At 49.3% G+C, this 25,894-nt stretch overlaps 1 protein-coding gene across 1 annotated transcript; it reads right to left on the bottom strand.

The window, feature by feature from the left end:
• On the bottom strand, positions 1–25,894 carry LOC119433150 (uncharacterized). Its single transcript, XM_037700290.2, has 9 exons — positions 25,825–25,894; positions 22,641–23,997; positions 19,811–20,010; positions 11,190–11,413; positions 9,154–9,612; positions 8,362–8,573; positions 7,373–7,553; positions 3,902–4,146; positions 1–275 (listed from the first exon to the last, which is right to left on the bottom strand). The coding sequence occupies exons 1-9, from the start codon at positions 25,892–25,894 to the stop codon at positions 116–118; spliced, it is 3,108 nt and encodes a 1,035-aa protein (XP_037556218.2). The 3' UTR covers positions 1–115.

Below are 25,894 nucleotides of genomic sequence, written 5' to 3'. Positions count from 1 at the left end.
ACTATCATTTGCTAACGACAGCCTCTAACGTTAAAGTGCGATGGAGACTTGCGTCTGACAAACGCGGCTCCGTGTTCCTCGATCACGGAGTAAGTCCTCGGTATCGCAGCATCGTTCAGTACAAATAGTGGGCGAACGCCCGCGTCTTGCTGCATATCTCGTTGGCGGCCGCCCCGATGGTCTCCTCGCTGGAGTTGGGCCAGAGATCGCTGCGTGACACACCGCCTCGCTCGTACACCGGCCACGGAAGGCCGCTTCTCAGAGGCGGCACTGCACTGAAAGGAAAACGAAGCTCAGTTAAAATTAGCCGTATAGTTATGCCTTTATTCAAAAAGAAGAAGAAAACGAGTAATACTACACGGCCAGGCGGAAGACGTCTAGAAAGGGTTTGGATCTACCGTGGCGCAATACTTAGACATACGGGTTACATAGCTTTGAATAGGAGGAGGGCCTGGCTGATGCCTCTTCAGCATAGCGATAGAGCAACCAGGCCTCGCATCAGTATGGCAGTGGCGTAGCCAGGATTTTTTTTTTTTCGGAACGGGGGGGGGGGGGGGGGGGGGGGGGGAAGCGGGTTTCCACTTGACCGGGGACGGGGAGGAAGGGGGGCTTTGAAGGCTGCATATTTTTTTTTTTTGGGGGGGGGGGGGGCGGAATGTGGCACGTGCTCGGTGGGCCAGCGCCTGGCTACGCCACTGCAATATGGGGTCTATTTCAATGCGAAAAAACGACCTAGCTTGACTAATCGGTCGATTGATTGATCCGCGAACTTCAACGACCTAAAACAACGCCTGCAGACAGTCAACATAAGAGAAGCAGCAGATCCAACGAGTTGGAATCTGCATACAGCGTAGCTTTGTGTGGATGCATAAAGAGTCGAAACACGAGCTTGTGTTTTCATTGATTTTTTTTCTTTCCCCCGCACGACCGCCGAAGCCGCTGGATGGATGGATGGTTGGATGGATGAGGCTGAACCCTTTAAATGGGGCGGTGGCACACGCCACCTAGCCGTGACTATTAACATATTTTGTACTTTGTGGAGGGTGAAATTTCACCCTAGCCTTGATTTCAGCCACCAATCAGATAACCTCTGTTTGGTTATTTCTACCGGCGCTTAAAGTCTATTTTGCCTCCGCTGTCCCTAAACCCCAATGCCTTAAAGAAATCAGCCCCGTTGCACCGTTGCTTTGCACTGTAGGGTTAAGCCCTTTACAGAAAAGTATGAGGTGTTCTTCAGGAAGCGCACCAACAGGAAGTGGACCTGGAAAAGCCCTAAGAAACAAGGAATGAAATAGATTTCATACTCTCTGCCGATCCAAACATAGTGCAGAATGTAGAAATGTTAGGTAAGGTAAAGTGCAGTGACCATAGGTTAGTGAGGTCTCGGATTTCTCTCAATTTGAAGAGAGAAAGAGTGAAATTAGTCAAGAGGAAACAGGCCAACCTAGACGCAGTAAGGGTGAAAGCAGACCAATTCAGGCTGGTGCTCGCAAACAAATATGCAGCTTTAGAACAGGAAGATGAAGATAACATAGAGCTAATGAATGAAACCGTAACTAGGCTGATCTCAGAAGCAGCAATTGAAGTGGGAGGTAAGGCACCAAAGCAACTTGTAGGGAAGCTCTCCCAAGAAACAAAGGACCTAATAAAGAAACGACAAAACATGAAAGTGTCCAACTCAAGAGATCAGATAGAATTCGCTGAACTGTCAAAACTGATCAACAAGAAGAAAGTAAGGGATATTCGAAATTATAACGTGGGAAAAATTGAGGAAGCCGTAAAATATGGACGCAGCATGAAATCAGTAAGAAGAAAACTAGGCATAGGACAAGGCAAGATGTATGCACTGAAAGATAAGCATGGCAATATCATCAGCAATTTCGATGACATAGTAAAAGCAGCAGAAGAATTCTATACTGACCTGTACAGTAGCCAAAACAGCCAAGCTACTTTCATTCGAAATAGTGATGAACCGGATACAGAAGCTCCTATAACTAGCGATGAAGTTAGAAGTGCCTTGAAAGACATGACCAGAGGAAAAGCGCCTGGAGAAGATGGAATAACAGTAGATTTAATCAAAGATGGAGGAGCTATCATGCTTGAAAAGCTTGCGGCCCTTTATACGCAATGCCTCACAACTTCAAGTGTACCAGAGAGCTGGAAGAACGCCAACATTATACTTATCCATAAGAAGGGAGACGTTAAAGAATTGAAGAATTACAGACCCATTAGCTTGCTTTCAGTATTGTATAAAATATTCACCAAGATAATTTCCAATAGAATCAGGACAACACTTGACTTCAGTCAACCAAGAGAACAGGCTGGCTTCAGGAAGGGATATTCTACGATGGACCATATCCATGCCATCAATCAGGTAATCGAGAAATCTGCGGAGTACAATCAACCTCTCTATATGGCTTTCATAGATTATGAAAAGGCATTCGATTCAGTAGAGATACCAGCAGTCATAGAGGCATTGCGTTATCAAAGAGTAGAGGAGGCATACGTGAATATCTTAGCAAATATCTACAAGGATTCCACAGCTACCTTGGTTCTCCACAAGAAAAGTAGAAAGATACCTATCAAGAAAGGGGTCAGGCAAGGAGACACAATCTCTCCAATGCTATTCACTGCATGCTTAGAAGAAGTATTCAAGCTCTTAGACTGGGAAGGATTAGGAGTGAGGATCGACGGCGAATATCTCAGCAACCTTCGGTTCGCAGATGACATTGTCCTATTGAGCAACAATGGAGAGGAATTACAACAAATGATTGAGGACCTTCATCGAGAAAGTGGAAGAATTGGGTTGAAGATGAATATGCAGAAGACAAAGATAATGTTCAATAGCCTGGCAAGGGAACAAGAATTCAGGATCGCCAGTCAGCCTCTAGAGTCTGTAAAGGAATATGTTTATCTAGGGCAATTGCTCACAGGGGACCCTGATCATGAGAAAGAAATTTATAGAAGAATAAAATTGGGTTGGAGTGCATACGGCAGGCATTGCCAAATCCTGACTGGGAGCTTACCACTGTCGTTGAAAAGAAAAGTGTACAATCATTGCATTCTACCGGTGCTAACATATGGGGCAGAAACTTGGAGGTTAACAAAGAAGCTCGAGAACAAGTTAAGGACCGCACAAAGAGCGATGGAACGAAAAATCTTAGGAGTAACGTTAAGAGACAGGAAGAGAGCGGTGTGGATCAGAGAACAAACGGGGGTAGACGATATTCTAGTTGACATTAAGCGGAAGAAATGGAGCTGGGCAGGGCATGTAATGCGTAGGATGGATAACCGGTGGACCATTAGGGTTACAGAATGGATACCAAGAGAAGGGAAGCGCCGTCGAGGTCGGCAGAAAACCAGATGGGATGATGAAGTTAGGAAATTTGCAGGCGCAAGTTGGAATACGCTAGCGCAAGACAGGGGTAATTGGAGATCGCAGGGAGAGGCCTTCGTCCTGCAGTGGACATAAATATAGGCTGATGATGATGATGATGATGAGGTGTTCAGCAGTTTCCTCTTCCTCTCCACACAGGTGGCGCTCGCAGCCGCGGCAGCGAGCGCCATCTGACGGTGGTGCAAGAAACCCAGCGGCGGTGCCCTCGCGCGCGTCCTCCGCTGTGATTGGTTGGCCTATTCGGCAAGAGAACAGCCATGAAGCACCCACGGTCGCGAAAAGACGGCGGGGTTCGCAAAGAAAAGCTTTGACTTTCTGAAAGTAAGTAAGAAAACGGCACGTCCTACACTGAAAGGACGATTATCAAGGAGATACATATATAGCTCCACAAGGCGGGTATATGCATGCTGACCTCAAAACACATCTTTGCTCGGCGATGCGCGCGGGAACGACAAAGCATCTCGAGAATCATATAATCGCGGGCGCTATTTCCTGAGTGCTAACCCTGCCTTGAAGAATGCGGCGACGTCGGCGAGCGTGAGCGGAGGGTCGAATAGACCGCCGGAGGTGGCGGTCGCGTAGTGGCGAACGGTGGCGTTCTTAAGTACCGCCACGTCGGCCATGGCGCGCGAGGCACACGTCGTCCACAGGTGCGCCATGTATTCTTCCAGCTGCTGCTCCGTCATACCCTCCACGGACTGCGCCGCTTGTGTGCGGTTCGCACCGCCCCTGATGGTGCAGGCTCGCTCCTGCGGGAGGGCGACGAGAGGAAGGAATGAAGAGGTGTGTCACAGATCAGGGCCCCTCACCCCGTAGAGCTTCTCACTATAACACCTAGAGGGTAATCTGGCGCCACCGTCTATGCGAGTTTCTTAAAGGGCGTTGTGCCGTCATGGGAATGACGGGATATGTGTCTGCGAGGCTTGTGTTGGCTGGTGTAGTACGAGGCTTCGTCTAAAACGTGGCTATGGCTACACAAATAATGCGTTCTTAAAGTAAAATCTACATAAAAGTATTTCATTCATGCATATTACATCACTCAATAAAGTTTACTCACCTACAATGCAGCATCCAAGCGAAGAAAAGCAACAACAGACGACAAGTTGTTCCAAAGCGAGCGAGAATATTGTCGCCTGCCCTCCAACTTTAGCGGCCAGCTAATACTTTTTACGTTTCATATAATTGTACATCCAATAGTTAGTCCTCAAAATTAAATAAAACATGTTTTTGTGTAATAATAAAGCTAAAGCAGCTTTTTACGTGCTGTTTTAGCAGGAAATGAATCATTGTGACAAACGCAACGGTGCTAGCCAGGCACGTGTCAAGGCTTTCTGGCTCTCCGGGAACGATGCCAATCCGAAGTCACAATATACCGGCATTCCCATGGATACCACAGCGCAGCAGCGCCAGTTTTCCCTCTAGGTAATATAGTGAGAAACTCTATGCCTCACCCAGCCCTATCGGAAGTTTTGTTTAAACATGGATGGATGCTATGAGCGTCCCTTTTGAAACGGGGCGGTGGGTTGCGCCACCAAGCTCTTGTTCTTTTTTGTCCTACCTATCTTTCTGAAAGAAACACGCACGCACGCGCGCACGCACGCACACACACACACACGCACGCACGCACGCACGCACGCACGCACGCACGCACGCACGCACGCACGCACGCACACACACACACACACACACGCACACGCACACGCACACGCACACACACACACACACGCCTCGACTACCACCGCCAAGCGACATTTGTTAACTGCCTTCTTTCCTATACGGAGAGACCAAGTCCCGCTTGCGTCAGGAGCCGCGCCACCCTTTTCAAGCGAAGCTTGCACTGGCTCACAAGTTTCGGTGGCGTTGTAGTCATGCAAGGACTCAAGTGTGGCGCATACCCGTATTGGATATGCGGGTATGAGCCAGGGACAAGAAAGAAAGAAGGAAGGAAAGGAAGAAGAAAAGAAAGAGCAGGCGCGGGGAAAGCTGCGCCGGATCACGTGACGAGCGCGACCAATCAAGGTCGTTCGGTGTGTCGCGAGGAGGGAAAGGGAAGAAAAGGGGGTTGGCCGGGTTGGCGCGCGCTCGGCCCGGCTTCCCTCAACTCAGATCAGTTTCGACGACCAGATGGGAGAGCCGCGTGTGGTGCGTTCCGCCGAGGAGCAGGCGGAACGAAGAAACCGAGGAAAACACGATAATCTTCGCTTAATTACCCCCATTTCCTCGATAGGGGAGGGGTAGCTAATTTTTTTATTTAATCGGATATAGCTTTCTTTGGATTTTTCTGCTGTTTTCGTGTCGGCTCGGAGGTATGACGGTGGGCGGACTTGGACGAAGGAAGGCGAGGAAACGGGCCAACGGGAATGGCGCGTGTTCTCGGGGAACAGAGCTGCGAAGAGGGGCGGGGTGGGGGGGAAGAGTTCCTCAACATGTTACCAGAAACACAGACAACCTCTTAACGCAAGAAGACTTGCGATACTCAGCGACCTTTTACAGCGCAGCGAAAGCTTATTGCGAAGCCGTAAGACCGGCTCGCCACCTGGCTACATTCGCACAAACTCCACGAGGATCGGTGACGCGCTCCCGGCGCTCGTTTGGCCACCTCTGCTACTATTCTATACTTGCGGACAACTTTCTGTGGCAATGAAGGGAAAGCTACGGAGGCAAAGCGCTCACAAGTGAGATCGCTTCTAAAAAGAGTCCCGCGTTTAAATCCACGTTAGTTTAGGCTGGAGAAGAGAAAGCATAAACACCTTATTAGCAACAGTTAAATAAGACAGAGCCCACCACTGAGTGTAAAAGTTTGCTTATCTTGCGGCTTTTCCCTTCCGCGTCTGAGCAAACGCACAACCGTCGCAGGTGGAAGCTGCGCCGATTCAACGTCTGTTCCGAGCAACCAAAAGCACTGTCAAACGTTGCCGGACTACTTGGCGCGGTAACACATATGCAGCAGCCACGCGCCCGTAGCTTTCCCTTCATTGCCACCAAAAGTTGTCCGCGAGTTATACCACCGTGGGCGATGCGGCGCACGAGAAAACCTTGGCCAGGAGGCGTTGCCCTGGCGGATTCTCGGACGCAGGCGAGCGTTTCGTTGACGCCGACGCACCAGGTAGAGCAAGAAGTGGACCCCTCCGCTCTCTACGGCTGCCACGAAGGAAGTCCGGGAAGGCACCGAAAAAAAGGGCGCCTGCTTTCGGGCACCCGAGTTGAGGGGATGGGCGGTAGCGAGGGGGGTAGAGCCACACAGGGGGTGGGGAGGTTGGGGGGTGGGGCTGTCGCCTCGTGCGCTCGTTCGGGCTATTCGCGTAGATTGACAATCATCGTCGTGGTTTCTGCATTATTTTCTAAGGTTTCCGTGTCACGGACGTTTATTTGGTGCAGAAAAATTAGAAGAGTAAAAAAAAAAGAATACGACAGAAACCATCTTCAACGATTAGCGAATCCATCTTCGACTAAGTGCTTTTGAAAACTAGGTGGCGTGATGAAGTTAGGAAATTTGCAGGCCCAAGTTGGACTCAGCTAGCGCAAGACAAGGGTAATTGGGAATCGCAGGGAGAGGCCTTCGTACTGCAGTGGACATCAACATAGGCTGATGATGATAATGAACTGCTTTTGAAAGTATGCGTCTGCGTAGCGCAACCGAGCTACGTGTTTTGTGGCGTGCGCACCTGTACCAACGAGAGGAAGCGCCAAACTAGCGGCCGGTGTGCGAGCGGGCGCGTGGGGGTGCGCGCGCATCGCGGCGACAAACTGTGACCTTATAGACGGACCTCGCGTTTGACCTTGGTTCGGTAGCATTTAAAGAATGCTGCCGCAGGCTGGAGTGGAACTCAAAACCATCCAAAGCCTTAAAACCACTAAACACACACGCACGCACACACACACACAAACTAAAGTTGACACTGAACTGAGCGACTTGTGCAAAAACCTTCAAGGCGCCGTCGTCAGCACAAGCTACAAGTACAGGGAAGCGAGAACCTTGAGGAACAAGCAGACGCTCCGAAGGGTATGCACCGGGTCGTAGGGAATCTTCTGCCTAGCGGCGTAGGGCAGCAGGTACTGGTCATTGAACGCCTCGCCCAAGGACAGGGCGCTGCCCAAGATGATGTCGACGTCGGCGTCGAACTTCCAGACGTCGTGGTCAGAGATGTCGCCCACCCTGCAGTATCATATAGCAGCGAGATATACTGTTGGGCCCGAACCTACATATCGCAGCGATTTGAGCGCAAAATTGAAGAAAGGAAACCAGCTAGTACAACCTGATTTAGTGTTTCTTGTTATAAAGTATGAGTTTGCGGGTGTCAGGCGACCAAGAAAAATATTAAGAAAAATTCGGCAGCATGTTACACTCCTGTAATACGCGAAGGCGAAAACCTGCTGCACACGTGGTAATGCATTAATATACGATCGGAGGAGTCAGACTTCTTGCAAGACACAACGAGCCGCAGTGCGAAGCAAACGTACGGCGCTGTAGGTCGACCTCCTCAACGACACATGCGAGCTATACTAATGCACTAACAAAAGGTTCTTTCTTTCCTTCGTTCCTTCTTTCTCCCGTTTCTTCATTCATATTCAGCCATTGCATGTTTGCTTGCTTACGAGGGTATGCATGAGCCGTTCCTGATGATGAGGTGTAACGTTGTACGCCTGATTCGTATGAATGTATGCACTATATACGCTCCACTTTGCTGAGGGCTAGTGTCCTTTGCATTACGAGAGGAATGAGCCTTGCATTTTTTGCTTGCTTAGGGGGGTGTGAGCCATTGCTGGTGATGATAGGTTTTGTACCTTTAAAGGGGATGGCGACGCGGGCATGAGCCATAGTTTTTGTACTATATTGGACCGGACGACGCGTTTTTTTTTTTTTTTTTTTTTTTTGGTACAAGCCATTGCACTGAGGCACTTAAGGCTTTCGCCTTTACAGAATTAATGTGTGTGACCCAGTGCATGGACACTTGCGTACCTACCTGTACCCTTCGAAGCGTGTCGGCACGAACCTTAGCGGAATGTTGATGTGGCGCACTGCCCTGAGCAGCTGTTCCTGGGAGGCCTCCCTGAGGCAAGACAACAGCGCGCTGGGATCGCCGGACTGGCAGCCGAGGAACGTCGTCATGCTGTGCATGTAGCCCCGGCCCATGGAAGGAGTGTTCAGGCTGAGTGGCATGGTCGGGTACAGACCCTGCACGAGCGGTCGCAGGAGCGCGAAAACATGTCAGTGATCAGTCTAGCCGGATGATGACAGACGGGGCTTGAAGTCCTCGGGGCGCAGGGGCACCGGCCCATCCCCTTCTCTCTCCCCCCCCCCCCCCCCTGCCCTCCAAAATTTACAGAGGCCCACATCCCCCTTGCCTCCACCTGACAATCAACATTAACAAACGTATGTATGCATGCATTATTAATTTCTTTCTATTTCTTTCGGTAATTTTCACCTTGTGCCACACATCATTCTTATGTCACTTTGTTTCCTTATTATAGTCACATTTTAGTTGTTTCTCATTCATACAAGCTCATGCGTTAATCGGGCGTTCAGTGTTGAACGGCCGTAACGCTTGTCAAATGGCACAAATATACTTTTCTTTTTTTGCTACCAGACGGACTCCCCGCAACATTTATATTTAGCACCGTTTTGAAATATGAAAATATTCAATATTCGAAGGCTTGTTTATCTTGAATGTTCGCGATCGATTGGAAAATTTCGCAGTGTGAACACCCCTACACGCTGAAACGCTTTCAATAAAAGAAGACGCAATTAACGGAACCTGGAGAAGCATCCGCTTGAAGCCTACGTGGTGTTCGCGAGAGATCATCGTGACGGCGAGCATGAAGGCACCCGAGCCGTGGCCCAGGGCCATCAGCGCGTCGGGGTCTCCGTCCAAGGCCCCGGCGTTGCGACGCGTCCAGTCGACGGCGAGCTGCAGGTCCTTGAAGGCCACGTCGTACACGGCGTCCGACAAGTCCGGTTTGAAGAAGCCCATGACCCCGAGCCGGTGGTTGACGGACACCACCACGCAGTCGGCCAGTGCCGCCAACTCGGTCCAGTCGTGGTCACTATTGGACCCGGTCTCAAACCACTCGCCTACGTCATAACACGTGCCCAATTCTTTATTGGCGTTTTTTGGAGATCCTAAAAGCAGGAATCGACCTCTCGCCTTTCTCGCACCCATCGTACTATATACGTACGTGCGTAGGCACTTGTTCTTGGAACACTCCACTTTATACTGTAAAATAATTTACACCCTTAAAAGTGAATAGGGGTGAAAATTGACTTACTAAAAAAATATGGGGTTTTACGTGCCATAACCACCGTATAGTGAGGCACGCCGTATAGTGGGGGACTCCGGAATAATATCGACCACCTGGGGTTCTTTAACGTGAACCTAAATCTAAGTACACGTGTGATGTATATCTCACAGCCTTACACCCAAAGGTATAAGGGCGTGAATTACAGGCCAATATATTCCCTTATTTACTTTTAAGGGTGTAAATTATTTTACAGTGTACATGCTCTAAATAGACAATTATAATTTTCTTTCGGAGACGTTCATTTTCGGGAATCCTTAGCTAACATTGCATAACTAGAAGATTTCTCTAATTTTCTCTTATTGCTGTACTTCCTAAAAGTACCACTTCCCCTCTGTAATACTACCGGGTCTTGAGGGTGAAAATTAACTTAAATGAAAAGATAGTAAGGAATTTATGGCGCAGAAGCCAAGCTTGATTGTTGTGCGCCAAGACGATCCTGAATTTCATTACGCCAGATTTTAAGTATTACGTGCACTTAAAACAAATTCAGAGCCCTTCCACTATTGTGAAGATGGAAGCCAGCGAAGTTGTGACTATGGTGGGTCTGCTATAGTGAATATTGCTACAGTGAATTTATATATTATCAATTTGTTATATTGAACGTCTTAGGCATGTTCGTCAAAGAGACCCCGGCGTCTTGTTTTCGCCCGGCGCGATGGCCAAGTAATGCGATTGCTGCGCCAAGCCCGCCCCATCGTCACAGACTAGCGTATGAGCCACAGCGTTCATAGCCGCGGCACACTGCACGGCATCGTCAGGATCCGTGGAAGATGTGGTAAAACGAGCGTCCGCCCCATAGCGAGTTTAAAGGGCAACTGCTGATAACAGCGCTAGCGCGATCTCTGCGTCACGAGATAAACGGGCACAACGATTGGCGGGATTTGCCGCCGCCGAGCATCGCGACACTTGTGAAAGAGGCATCGGCGGTGGCGAGGGGTATACCAATGGGCCATCCATCATCCGTTTTGACACCTGTGCTAAGGCACAACTGGCGGGAAACCGCCACGCACATGGAACCACCACACGCATGGAGCCAAAACAAATGCCGATGATGATAGTTTTTTCTACACGCGGACACGATCCTGGGGAACCTAGCCCTTAACAGCTTCGCTGTAAAAGGCTCTTGAAAGGCGTACTGTTTTCTGCGAATCGCAAATGAAGGGAAAGATTATGGCCTTCCGTTCCGTTCATGATTTCTTTAGGACATGACTTGCTTTCATAAATCTAATTCGTTAATGCAGGGCGGAAATCATCAGCCAGGGGGGCTATTCTGAAAGTGACCACCTTTTGGACGTGTCCATTTCGTATGCTGCTGAAGTACTGATTGGCTGGAGCGCCTGTCTCCTTCTGACGTGTACCCCAGCCCAGCCAATCAGAACTTGAGCAGCAGACGAAATGAACATGTCCACTAGGTAAACACTTACAGAATACCCCCCCCCCCCCCCCCCCCTCCTACTAGGTGTCTGCTGACAGGCGCTATATATCGCTTTACATCGGACCATTCGACATGCTTGCCTGTCAGCACGACGACTACGGGCTTCTTTCGCGCCGTCGATTCTGTTATAGTGGGCGCCCAGATGGCGAGGCTGAGACAATCCTCGGAGCCGACCACGCTGTCGTTGAGCCACTGGGTGCACGGAGGTCCGTGTTCCAGTGCCTCGTAACGCAAGGCGGGAAAATTGTGCAGCGGCACGGGCATGCCGAACCGATGGCTGCCTGCATGAGGGAAAAAAACGGCATATACCACGTGCGGCCCAGTCGAGCTACGATCACGTCGTCGTTGGATCCGGGTACCTGCAGACTCAGGGTACTCAGAGATCGAGCCTATATACAAAGGTTACTCTGGCGTTATATGCTGTCTGCAGCAGCTGCATCAACTGTTTGTGTCGGTTCAGCCAGCAAATGAAAGATGATTCTGGCTTCAAACGGCCTGGCGACCTTGCAATTGAACATATTTGAAAAAAAGTATTGCGTAATAAATGAAGCAATTCGCAATTAATATGCATGTTCAAATAAATCTATATTGCTGTGCTGTGTTTAGAAAAGTTTGATTGCTTGCAAATTAAGAAATAAATAACGCCATAAGGACGTCCTAAGCCACGAAGACTAGACAAGTCTATGTGCTATACCAATATACCCGTTGTTGGAGTGGCAGCTCAGTAATTTCAGCGCTAGATTCCCTTCCATTAACTTCAGTGGGAAACTTGAGTGCCATTAAGAAGACCAGCTCTGTTTATCAGTCTATCCATTGGGTCGCGTGAGCACGTCCTCTTTAAAATAGTTTCCTACTAAAATTATTAGAGGGAACTTTGGCACTTCTATCGTTCAGCTGCCACGTGACTGGTGGGTAGCACGTAGTTTCGTTTAACTTTCGTGCTCGTGACTTCAGCTGTTTTTAAAATTTTTGCGGCTTTATTTATTAAGCTTTACCCGCCTTTGTCGGGCAATGGCATTTTTTTTGGTGAAATTATATGAAGGCGAGAAGTTTCTGCGCACATGCATATCAGTCATTGCGAATCGTTGTACATATAACACATTATTCGCTTAAAAATTTGCAATTTACAAAATGGCAAGGACGTTCGAAACGAGAAATGACGAAGATAAGGTTAATTCATGTCGCTTGTTGTACCTTGACTGCAATTATACGGACACTGCAGTCCCGGGTGCGACAGCGCATGCGCGACCAGCGTGCCCGGTGTTGGAGGTCACGTGATCTGAGTTTCTTTTTTTTGGGGGGGGGGGGGGGCGGCACAGCTGAAATCGTGAAGGGAGCGGCAGCACGGAATGCCCGCTGTGGGACAAACGGCCGCGCTCCCCGCTGCCGGCGCTCCTCAGTATGCGTGCTTCGTGGCCGCTCGCGGCTATCGAGTACAACTATGCTCACATGAGTCTTCGGGGGCGTGACGTCACCCCTGTTTAGTTGGTAAGCGAAGGCTTACGGCAATTTATATTACCCATACAACCTTACTTCGAGTAATAGATACTCTAGTACACCTTGCTGTCGTCGTCGGAGTTCAGTCCTTCGGGCACAACTGCGACGTTCATCGTGTCCTTGCCTTAAGCGGTGTTGCTCGCAATAAATAGCATTGCAAAAAAAGAAAGAAAAAAATTACACCATCTTCCCGCAGGGGAACCCTGAGTAGTATGCGAAGCAGCCATGGGGTCGACTCCAGGTAGTTTATCAGCTGCATAAACTTGGACATGCAGCAGCACCAGCAACGCACAGAACTGTTGGCGACGCCGTCGGCGTTTTGCTCGCGTTCGCACCGAACGCGCGCGGCGTTGGTGACTGTTGCCGGTGCCTCTGGGGCGCCTAACGTCGCGCCTCGAACCTGAGCTGCTTCGCATTATCGCGCGCGGAGCCGCAGGTGTTACCATTCGTTGCGCAATCCGGAGAGGAGAGGACCGTCGGAGAGGAGAAGAGGAATGCCGAGAGGAGAGGAGATGAGACAAGGAGAGGAGGGGGAGGAGGATGCGCATGCGCAGTAGGGGTGTGGACGCCGCACGGCGGATGGAGGGAGTGACATAGCCCCGACCTTAAGCTGCTTCGCATCTAAAAAAGAAAACATTTACACCCTTTTTGGTGTACATTGTCCCCAAACAATTGTCCCCAACCTCTCTAGCTTGAGTTTCATTTCTGGTAAACTCGGCACTCGCTATATTTTACTATCAGTAATGCTATATGCCACGCCGATAACGCGCATGCAGTTCTTGACATGGGGTGCTATATTATGGACATTGTAAAATTCCGCCATGTTGTCGAATTTAATAAACGTGGCATTTTGACCCAGTCAGAGAGGCCCACAGCAGCAAATTCGACAACATGGCGGAATTTGACAATGTCCAGACTGGTACCCCTGGAAGTGCCGGGTGCGCACAGGTAAAAAAAGGAAAGGCACGTAACATATCGCCATCATCATAATCATCATCATCATCCCATATTTATGACCACTGCAGGACGAAGGCATCTCCCTGCGATCTCCAATAACCCCTGTCTTGCGCTAGCTGATTCCAACTTGCGCCTGCAAATTTCCTGACTTCACCCCCCCCCCGTAGTTTTCTGCCGTCCTCGACTGCGCTTCCCTTCTCTTGGTATCCATCCTGTAACTCTAATGGTGCACCGGTTATCCATCCTACGCATTACATAGCCTGCCCAGCTACATTTTTTCCTCTTAATGTCAACTAGAATATCGGCTATCCCCGTTTGCTCTCTGATCAACATCGCTCTCTTCACGTAACATATACATGGCGATTATTAACGTGATAGCGTTAATAATCGCCATCTATATGTTAAGAGCCCCGTGTCGCACGAAATCCGGCATCGGCAACCGGCGTCGGCGTACGATGTCGGCGGGTGGCGGAGAATATCATCCCCAACCACCCCGACCGCGCAAGCCCTCTACGTGGTGCGCGGTTTTGGAGAACAAAAATTGAATTTCTCACATTTAAATCGGTCAGAAAAACGGTAAAGCACGACTTTACCATTCGGCGTCGGATTCGCCGTCGGATTGTTTACCAATCGGCGTCGGATTCTAATTTGAATGTACAAGAAAACCTAATTCTGCTACGAGGAAACTCAAACACAAACCCCTTTTCCAGCATTTATACCAGACCTACAGCCGCGCGTTCGGGTACTTGCGAAAATGATATCCAGATGGCGCTGGCATCCTAGGAAGGTTAGGGAGCCTACATGCAAGCGCTGCTTTAAAACAGCTCTTACATGTAGGCTCGCTAAGGCAGGTCAAATTGGGACTTGATTCTTCCCTTAGTAGAATGCAAGCCACGGATCTCCCCAGGGCGCAAACATGTACTGTTATGTCCCCCAAATTCTATCTCATGTATCCAAAGGCGACTATAATTCAAAATGTAAATATTGCGACACAGACCCAGCTGATCAGCATCATATTCTATGGGGTTGCACGAATAATCCTCCACCAAGAAATCTCCTGCGGCAAGCTCCCTCACAGGAGGCGTGGGACTCCATACTAAAATCTACTAACCCTGAAACCCAAGCCGGGCTGGCGGACTGGGTGGCTAAGGTCGCGGCCAGCTGGACGCCACTCTAGCCCCCTCTGCCTGACCTCGGCTCCCCCCTCCCCCTCCCCTTGTCTTCAATGAAGTTTATTTCCTCCTCCTAGGACTTGGCCTGCTAATTCGTTTTGGACACGCGCGCGCGTCGGGACAATAGCAAACAACTAATAAAATAATAAAAAAGGTGCTAGGGACTTCACATTTTAGTATAAGACCACTTATATTGCCCCTGGGAAAACGTCTTTCCAGCAATGCATTTCTGCTTAAAAGTGAAGCGGACTTTAAGGGGATCGGTGTAAGCTTGGTCTTTGTAAGCTGGCTTTCCCACGTTCAGTGTTGCAGTGAATGAAGCCTACTTGCCGTATGCGAACGATGTCATGCGAACAGGTCCCGATAACGCTATCGCGTTCTACTCTTAAAGGCGAGGCTTGTCCTCCAATTTTATTGCGATAGCAATTATATGGACACTCCAAAGCAGATTTCTGCCGTCGCCGTCGTCGTCGCCGTACGTCGCTGTGAGGTTCCGTATGACGTCAACGGCGATGAAATCGTCGCCACGCTCCGGACGCTGTATGTGCGAGTGAAAGGGCGCGAGGAACGCGCGCTTTCACGGGGAGCGAACGCACGTCGGAGAGCAAACGCGCGTTCTGCGCCGTGCTCCCTGAAGGGCTGCAGAATTAAGCGTCTCTTTCCTCCTTTCCATATATAGAGAACAAACGCAACTTTTTCCGTCGCGCGAAATGGTGTGGGGGGACGGGAGGGAGGGAGGGGAGGCGACGTTTAGCTGCGGCACCAAATACGTATTTATATAAAAACGCCGCGCGCGTTCGGTGCGAACGCGGGCAAAACGCCGACGGCGTCGGCAACAGTTCTGCGCGTTGCTGGTGCTGCTGCATGTCCAAGTTTATACAGCTGATAAAACTACTATCCTTACTCCGTATAGCTCTCTACTAATTTGCTATCGCAATTGGTGCTTCGCCTTTCGGGTGAAACTGCGACAATTTTTTTTCTTACCGGTACAAGTGCGAATGTATAAACTTAAAGGGCAACTCCGGCGATTTTTATACCATGTCGAGCTAATAAAATATTTAGGTTCCCGAGACCCTCCTGTGACGCACCTGATAGGAGAATTGTTCCGCAAATTCGAAAATAATTTTAAATAAGCAAAAAAGCGCGAAAACGAAACCGAAACCTGAGCAAGCAGCCGAGCGAACCTCTGCGTGTGACGTCACGAATGTATCCCCGGCCAGTGCCTGCCCCGGCGGGGAAGGCGCGCAACGCATGCCGGTCTCGCCCGCGGGGTGAACGAAACCGTCGAAGAGCAGACGCTCAGCTTATTCGTGACCGCGCCGGACCTTCGGGGACCTTCGGGTGACATTGCATGTAAGCTGCAGCACCTATTCGGATCTGTCAAACAGTGGCAGTTATGATTCAGAAGAATTCAATAGCCACGAATCGCCGTCCTCCACCACTAGAGCCAGCACCCATGCGCAACATATCGCGCTGCGACATGAAGACCAAGGGTAGCCCTAACCACTGATATACGTGCTGCTTGCTATTTTAGGTGTTTTACCCCTCTCAGGGAACTGCTTCGCATGCTCACTGTAAGATGTGGAACGACTTTCCGCATTTGTATCCCACAAGAACGCCGCTGACTAACCACTGATATACGTGCTGCTTGCTATTTTAGGTGTTTTACGCCTCTCAGGGAACTGCTTCGCATGCTCACTGTAAGATGTGGAACGACTTTCCGCATTTGTATCCCACAAGAACGCCGCTGACAGTCCAAAGCACCGACCGGTGCATTTGTTTACATCGGCAGGTACAGCGACCACTCGTACGTCGTTCGCTTGAGATAGCCGCTCATCGGTGACATCAATTAATGTCATAACATATCAAAACACGTAGATTTTGTGCATGTAAGCACCGTTACATCACTCTGGGTCGCGCTGATACCACGCACCTTCGAAACAGCGAGCGGGAGACCGTATAGTAGGGAAGCGTTGTGCAGCCTGCTTATTCTTCGTATTCTCTTCATGCACACAATTAGTGTTCCGTAAAGTAGACATAGATTGGGACATTGCGCGTATGATCGTTCATTTAGAGAATGTATAGTTTTCTCACGGAAACGCCGATGTCATGAAGTATGACATCGTTGGCAGCTGAACGAGACGGTTGTTTACGCATGCTGTATCGAAGGGGCCTCCGCTTGCTGCCCATTGGGATACGAGGCAAACAGTGCACCTCGTAAGCTAAATAATGTCAGCATAACAATGGGTAATAATACACCCATGGATTTGCGTAGTCACATTTCATTTAGGGAAGCGTCGGCGACTGCGACTGGCCGCATTCGAGAACGGCAACGTATACGGATGTTGATTGCGCGTCGTGTTGTCGCTTTTAGCTTTTTGCGTGTGCACTGTATGAAATGAGGAATGGTTTATTTCAAATCCGTATAGTCAAAACTGAACTACAGAAGTAGCTTTCCTCATCCTAATAGCCTAATTAGCTTCATATCAGTGGGTCTGGTCCGCCAGCAGCAGACGCACGAACTTAATTGGTCACTGTGATAGGCTTAACCTCGGTTGAACGCGATCGGCATCGGCTCAAACTGTGCTTGCGGATGGCGAGGGCTGAAGTTCGTGCAGCCAACAACGCAACACCGCTTGCCACCCCGCATCACTTGCCCGTCCACAGGGAATGCAACTTCTCGCGACAGCAACATCTCACGCTAAGCCATAGCCTCCTATATTTTTTAATATATATAGGAGGCTATGGCCAAGCGCTAGCTCACGATCGTCGACTCCTGCACGCTCTCGTCGCTGTCGTCTGCATGATCCCGGCATGCTCTGCGTCGACCATTCCTGACGTCATACACAATGTGGCCTATAACTGAGGAGGGAGTAAGGTAGGGTGCTCGAGGCAATAAATTAAATTCATTTGTAATAAATCTGTGCAACTCTCAAGCCTGCTTTTTTAGGACATGACGGAGGTATTCAGAGGAACACACCCAGCGAATTTCATCGACATCCGTTGACATCGAAAAATCGCCGGAGTTGCCCTTTAAGTGTGCGCAGATAGTTCCATTGTGTGAGTTGGCTTTCCCGCAGTGCCTTTTCTGCACTCACGGACGAATCAGTGAGACAAAATGAGCAAACGTCGCCATCTCGCGAGCAGACGCGTTCGGATACGTCAAAGACTTATCTAGGCAAGCTGAGAGACTGGAAAGAATGCTTACGCACTGTCTGACAATTCCCACTACGGAGTTTATTTCGTTTTTTTTTTTTTTTTTCAGCTGCTGACCTTGTTCGACCAAGTTCGGGAAGTGCGCTGCCTGGGCCAGAGAACACCGATAAACAAGACACGGCCTTCGGGAACCTCAGCCTTACTCAAATTTATGTGATGGGTGTTTACGACGTGACGGATGTTAGGAGCATCCGCTTGGCGGGATGACTTTACAATTTAAAGCAACCAGTGCTCCACTGAAGCACAGTAATATTCTAAATTTCCAAACAGTAGGCGCGGACAGTGTAGCAGCCTTCGACAACAACAACGAAGGAAACACTACCGCACCGCTCATGGAGCCAACTGGACTATAGCGCTGCCTACATAAGTGACCTCAGAAAGCTTTCACATTTGCTCTACATATGATGCTTACCTTCGCCTCAATATCTATTTTTTGTTACGGGCAATCATAAAACATAGAAGTGAGGACAATACGCTTCAAGCTTGCATATTGTCTTTTAATCGAACGTCCCAAAATATAGCGTTGGTATAGGCTTCAAGCTATGTCATTAAAAAGTAAGCAGGTTCGCTCGAAAGGAGAAGCATTGAGAGTGATAGCAAGGTTCGTGCTTGAACTCTATGCCTAACTAGTACTGACTCAGCCTTGGCTAGTTCCAGGTGTAATAAAAGAGAGGCAGACCGCCGGACATGAGCGTCACTACGTACAGAATCGGGAAAGGGCCAAAAAAGGAAATCAAAATCGTAATTTTATTGCGAAAGTAATATATATATATATATCTTGTGAGACAACGCCCGGGACGAAGGCAGAGCTCTTCTATTGTCACACAGCGCGAGACAGTCCACGAACACCAACCCGACAACATGATGATGATTATGAGGATGGGTTGAAGACGATGATGAACTGAAGAAATGAAGACGATGATGAACTGCACAGTTAGCGCTCACACTAACTTCCCCCCCTCACGAAAGCGGCTGGCAAGGCAGCGAGTTAGAAACGGTCGGAACGCCGAAGATACGGCTTCAAGCGAGAGACGTGAACAATTTCAGTGCTGCGGCAACGGCGGTCAGTAACCGAGGTAGCAGGAGCTACGCGATAGTTCACGGCAGATGTTCTTTCAAGCACGGTATATGGGCCGCGATACCTGTGAAGAAATTTTTCACAGAGCCCTGGCACTCGAACAGGTGTCCACAGGAGCACTCTTAAAGGCGAAGCTTAAGCGTACTCCAAGTTATTGTTTGGTGACAAGATAAAACCCGAAGGGTGCAAACTAGTGCAGAAACATCAAACCACTTTTGCGGAGAAACCGGTTATCCGATTATTCGATTCACCGGTTATTAGAATTTGAAAACCGGATAAGCGGAGTGATCGGTTATTCGGTTAATAGTATCCGGATCTTCGGATAGCCGGATATTTCTTATTCTGTACTTGTGCCGAAACGACCTCTCTTGCTATACTCTTATATTTGTAATATTTTGTAATATATTTGTAATATTTATACATGTAATAGAACCGAAAATTTTAGATAATCTATTAGCAACACCAAATATTCGTCTCCGAATATTCGAATGTCTGGTTAACCGGTTATTTAAACCGGATATCCTGAATATCCGTTTCTTGAAACCCGGATAATCGGATGACCGGTTTTCGAGACCGGATTCACGTCCCTCCGGTAAAACCGGATAGCCGGGCTGACGGATATTTTTGCAAGCATTAGTGCAAACTATACTTGGAGTGCAGTGAAGACATGTTATTCTTCGTGTAGTTCTCAGTGTCATTCTTACGGCCGATCAGACTGAGTCGGAGAGCGCATTTCTCGCTAGCAAGTGATCACTCACCGGTGGTGCTCTTCGCGTACGGCACGCCCAGGAAGCGCCTGACGGCGACCCCTTGACTGCTGCGAACCAGCAGGCCCACCAGGGTGCCCTCCATGGTCACCACGTCGGTGTAGTGTGCCACCTTCATCATGCGGACGCTGAGCACAAACGCCAGCGCGGACAACAATCCTGCCACCACCAGGCGGTTGGCCACCACCATCCTGGGCACGCGACAGCAAGAGACAGGAAATTTATTTTGAGGGGGAGAGGAGGACAATGTCTCCAGGTTGCAGCCCAGAACACTGCACCTCGAGCGAATAGAGAGGAAGAAAGAAAGAACTAGGAGGGAGCATTGCGCAACACGACTGAAGCCGAACGAGTCGGCCCAACAGGTGATGGCCATGTCAGAACGATCCATTTTAGCGCTTCCGCAGCCGAACGAGTACCACACCGATTAAAAACTACACGGAACCAAACATTCTCTTCCAATAGGCCAAGTCCAAGAGGTGACGTGCTGGGCCGACGCTTATGGAGAAAAATCGACGGTAATGGCTTCACAGAGAGTTGGCTCGCCAAGGCTGGCTGCACGACTTCATATTCTCTGTTTATTTCCTTCCTCCAGGCTACCGAAAAATCGCCGAGTGATGTTGATGATAATGACTCTCTAGAAATTAAGATTTTATTTTGTTTTATATTATTCCTATAAGTCTTGCTCATTATCCTTTAAAGTTTATTCTTAATTGTGTATACTGCAGCCGTGATTGAACGGTCGGAATGTGAAAGGGCAAAAGAATTCGCGATTTATTAGAAAGATTTCAAAACTTTTCTTCGCCTAGAAAACAACTTTAATGCACCCGGATGGCCCAGTAATAAGCATTTCGGTATGCCTTTAGAAAAAGCGACCAGATGGAGGCACATCTATTCCAGCTTAGGATAAAATGGTGGCCAGGCACTTAACTTAGCCACTGTTTTTTGAAGAATTTTAGCTCGGCAACTTACTGCCTACTTATGTCATTAAAGAGTCACTAAAAGGTCGCTAAGCCTACAAAAAAGGCAAGGCTGTCATAAAGGTAACAAAAAACTAGCAACAATTAGCGATTTTTTCGTTATGTTACCAACCCTGGTATGGCGGCCGTTAGCCTCCGATAGATCTGTTGCCAGATGAATGTGCTTACAGCGGGGGGGGGGGGGGGGGGGTTATTCTGTAAGTGTCCACCTAGTGGACATATCCATTTCTTATGCTGCTGATGCGCTGATTGGCTGAAGTGCCTGTCTCCTGCTGACGCGTACACCAGCCCAGCCAATCAGAACTTCCGCAGCAGACGAAATGGACATGTCCACACGAAAAAAAAGTCACAGGCCTGCGCGGCACACGCAGCACAGTCACAGCGTGAGCTGGTTGAGCGGCGCAAAAGTAGCTCCAATTTCGGCTCCACTCACCACAAGGTCTTCGCCTCGATTTTGACGAGAACGATCTGAACTGTCCGCCCGGCGTCGGCGGTGAGCTGCGGCTTCTAATTCTCTCTGCACAGCAGTCTGCTGAGCCCGATGATGCCTGGTTGTAGCCGCGCACCTAGCTCTACGATTCGCTTCTTCTGCAGCGGTCCTACCTTGCGAGGAGATGCCATAACGTGTACCGAATAGGTACCCAGAATAGGTCGCGCACATCTAACATCGGGATAGCGTTGATTGCGCGCCTCGTCTGAATCGCATCGCGTCTGAATCGCATCTCGTCTGAATCGCATCTCGTCGCACGCGGCGGTTGCAGGCACTTTAACTAGATGGCGCCACCATACTGGCGGAGGCTCGGGTCGTCTGCGCCTGTACGCCTGCCTATAAAGAGATTTTTTCTTCCAAGCGCTTGCGTGGCTCAGTAGTAAAGTATCCGACTCCCACGCAGTGGGCCTGGGTTCGATCCCGGCGGAGAGCGGGTACTTTTCTTTCGCATTTCCGGCGATAGCGGTTACGCCGCCAAACTCCGGCGGCGGCATCATTGCGAACCGAAACGGCCATTGGAATGAGCCCATAACAACTTGCGCTGTAAAAGGGCGCTGATTTGCAGCACTACACTGATGCGCGATGCTGTATGAAAGGTTATTTCACGGACGTACTCTCCTTTTGTATCGCGCCTGAGTGTAATCTCCAGATATGCGATTTTAAGACCTACGGTGTTCGTTGTTCAGACCTCTGATGAGCGAGCACCATAGGTCTTATATTTTGAAACATGGCATTTAATCTTTTTTTTTTTCTTTGAGAAGCTTGTCTAACGTTAGCTGGGTCACACGTTAGTTTAACTTCCACGTGGTGCCACGTTCTTAGTTCATTCGACTCGGCACCATTTCTGACTTATACGCCTTGCGCGTTGGCCTCACGATGTCTTATCCTCGTATAATTTTTTAAGGTTCCACCTTTTCTTTTTTGTATGTGCTGTGTATTTTGTCTTGGCTGGTACGTTTCTAGTTGTTTTTGTTTCGTGTCTAAGTGATAACTCCGCTTGACTGACGCACCTTTTTTATGTTTTTAGTGTTTTGGGGAGCGTCACAAAAAGAATCTGAGAGGTGCCCTGATACACCTTTAAACCCCCCTCCCCCTTCCCAAATAACCCCGTTGCCCACTTTGGCGCAGGTGAGTGCTATTTCTCGCTAACAAAATTTTATCTATCTATATTTCGTAAGATAATGCTGAGTTGAACGCACTTAAATTGTTTATAATATAAGGTGCGTATATTGCATGGTTTCTGCGGTATCGTATATGGTTTTCGTGTATCACCTCTGTTACTTCATAATCCAGGTAGGCTCTGCAACGTACATTTAGCTAAGTTCGTGCAACTACATTGAAGAGAGAAACATACCTTACAGTCTGTTGCTGAGAGTTGCGCTCTCGGACTAACGACGAGATCCTCTTGTAGTTGTCAAGCACGTCGCTATCCACGCCCGTTGCGTCATTCGACGTGGCTCTGTAGGGAGACTCCGCAGGAGTCCTATCGGGCCAGTCTATGGGTGATGTCCCGACTGACCTCATGGACGGCTTTATGTGAGCTCCGCGGTGCTTGCCCGCCGAAACCGCTTCAGAAGCGTAGGTGTCGACCACCCGGTCAGTTGGCGCCTTCACGACAGCTGTGTCAGTCGACTTGTTAGGCGACGTCGGCAACGATCTTGCGTCCCGCTTCTCCCAGAGCTTGTTAGATGACTCCTCCCTTGGCTTCGTCGTTTTTTCGATCGACATCATAGGCGACGTCGCGAACGACCTCGTGGTTCGATCTTTAGCTCTCTTGTAGTGCGAGTGGTCACTTGACGTGGGCGACATTGAAGCGTACTTCCGAGGCGACGTCCCAGTCGACACGATGTCTTGCTTCTCATAGAGCTTCGGGGAGCATGCTTCACTTATCTTGCCGGACTTCAAAATCGACCTTAGAGGAGTGATCACAGTCAAACTTGTGGTTTGCTCCTCGGAGATCTTCGAGGCTGACAAATCGTCTGGCGCAATTGACTTTTCGGCCGATTTCATAGGCGACGTCGCAGTTGGCTTCGTATGATGCTTCCCAGCAGGCTTGGGGGTTGACGCTGCACCCCGCTCTTCGGCGAACTTGGAGACTGCCGCGTCGCTTGAGTATATAGGGGACTTCTGCGTTGACTCACGAGGTGACGTCCCATCAACCGCCGTCATCTCTTCTCTCCCAGCAGGCTCCGCAGTTGACTCGTGACTTGTCATGTCCGACTTTCTTTCCGGAATCTTTTCGGCTGACTTCGGACTTGATTGGTCACTTGTCGCCGCCGTCGGCTGTCCTTCTGACTTCGCGGCTGACGTTGCAGAAGACCTCGCGAATGGTGCTTCAGTCGTCGGTGCAGAGTGGTCGCTAGCAACAGTCGATTTTTCGGCCAGCTTTTGAGGTGAGATCTCGGAAGAACCCGTGTCTTGTACCGCAGCAGGTTTCGGGCGCGATTCTTCGTTCGGCACGGTCAGATATTCCTCGGGCGACGTCCAGCTGAAGCCTGCGAACTGTTCCGCGTCCGGGGACGATGCTTCAGGCGCGGCCTTTGGAGGCGATTTGAGCTCACTGCCGAAGTTAGTAGACGTGACGCCGGCCACAGGGGGCGAAAATGAAAAACGTCGTGAAGACTTCCGACTTGACAGCGCCCTCCGAGACTGTCCGTGCTTTGACGTTTCGTGATGGTGACGCGTCGTGTGAGAGGATTCGCTCGCTGTTTCTGGGATGTACATGAAAAAAAAAAAAGAAAAAACGGAATGCTATTAAAGCGAAATGCTACAGTACACCCTCGACAAAATTAATTGAGAAAGAATATAAGAATGTCCATAGTTATCTAATTAGGCTGTCACTGCCTTCCTGCGGATTTGTCCTATAGTCTGTATAAGAAGTATAGATTTGTAGATCGACAGCATGCATGTCGTTCACAAGCCTATTTGCTTTATTCTGTTTTCGGTCTGTAGACTTCGAACTGGTGTATCTTAGGCGGTCCATAAGAATAGTCGACAGGAAGTGCAAGGCCGCGAGTACACACAGACGTTCTCGTGACATCATAAAATTACGTCTATATACTTTTATGGACTATATAGACAAATTTCGGTGACGGGTAGTATAATATAGTTTCCATCGGAGCATCGGAGTTATAACGGGCAAGATATCTAAAGGATCGGATCAAGTTTCTCAAACATCCGCCATCTTTCTTGTATACGAACATGAATAAAAAACATCATTCCTCCATTCGTTCAAGTATTCTCTATGAGTACGGTATAGCGCAAAACAAGACGAGGTCAAATAGGTAAACAGGACGAGTCGTGTAACTGCTCGTCCGCGTCTTGTTTTGCGCTACCAAACTCACTACGAATCCTTACCAACTAGCCCGGTTGCCCGGTTGTCTGTTCTATTGTTCAAATGTTCTTGTTCATTATTATTTTGTTAATGATCGGCAGACACTGTTTAATTCGTTCACACATGTACCGGTGCGCATTAAAAATTGTTTTCAATTACATTCTGGGGTTTTACGCGCCAGGACACCGATGTGTTTATGAGACACGTAGCAGTGCACGGGGGACTCCGGATTAATTTTGACCACGTGGGTTTCTTCAACGTGCACGGTACACGGACGTTTTTGCATTTCGCCCCCATCAAAATGCGGCCTAGATTTGGAACAGCGCCCTCGGGCTTAGCAGCGCAACACCAAATCCACTACGCCCCGCCGCGTTCCTTCACCAGTTCCTTCCCGAATTTCGTTCCTTCAAGCGATCCCTGCGAAAAATGTAAAAGTGAACCCTGTATCTTAAAAACAGAAAGTTCTTAGAGCGCTATACAGAGAGCAACATGTCTGAGATTAGCGGAGCTTCTCACGTATACCGACACGGCGATTCATGTGCTAGCACGCCTTTTATCTGTTTACTTGCAGTGAAATACGCTACACTTATCGGATGTGTGACAGTATGCCAACAGCAGTAGCCGGTGATGAACAGGTGCTTTAATGCGGTCCGCGAAGATTACCTGCCCTGTACATATTGCAGTCGATACGCAATAAATATTGGTCGTTAGCGCTTTGTCTGTCCTGGTCACTATACACGTCCCGCTTTTTGCACCGTGCAATGTCCTTCAGAACAATTCTTGTTCAGGCTACGACGGCGTTCACTGTAGCGCCACTATAGTACATGGACACAGACGAAGAACAAGACACACAACGTTGTGCGTGTTACTAAAGGCCTTAGGCGTAGCAAATTCAACCCACGAAACATTGAGAGGGAGAGAGATAGAGAGAGAGGCAGGCAGGGCAGGCCAGGCAGGTCAACAAGCCTAACATGCATGCAACCTTAGTCAGCTGTGCGTGTGTTCTGGCTCTCCTCTGCGTTCATGTTCAAGCCGAGTTAGTGTCCTGTTCTTACGTTCCCATGTGCTAGTTCCGCTACAACGACCGCCGCCGTCGTACAACGACACACCAAGTCACAATCACAACCCTGGTTGGACTACGAGTCCGCAGTATCAGCGCCTTCTCGATCCGTACACACGTACCAGCGCTCTCGCTTCGAGGTACCGGCATCATCCTTCTCTGCTTCACTTAGCTGCTTGCTCTTGGAGTCTTCTTTCGGTGTCTCGTCAGCCAT

This window comes from Dermacentor silvarum, chromosome 11, assembly GCF_013339745.2.
Source record: "Dermacentor silvarum isolate Dsil-2018 chromosome 11, BIME_Dsil_1.4, whole genome shotgun sequence".
NCBI lineage: Eukaryota > Metazoa > Arthropoda > Arachnida > Ixodida > Ixodidae > Dermacentor > Dermacentor silvarum.
The sequence above is the reverse complement of the archived record's forward strand: the minus strand, read 5'-3'. Positions and strand labels throughout refer to the sequence as shown.

Excerpts from the sequence above, each read along its gene's own strand:
- LOC119433150 (XM_037700290.2), bottom strand. The coding sequence starts at position 25,894 with ATGGCTGACGAGACACCGAAAGAAGACTCCAAGAGCAAGCAGCTAAGT. Across the intron at positions 8,574-9,153 it reads TCAAGCGGATGCTTCTCCAG|GGTCTGTACCCGACCATGCC; the intron begins GTTCCGTTAATT and ends CCGCTCGTGCAG. Across the intron at positions 276-3,901 it reads GCCGCATTCTTCAAGGCAGG|TGCAGTGCCGCCTCTGAGAA; the intron begins GTTAGCACTCAG and ends TTTTCCTTTCAG.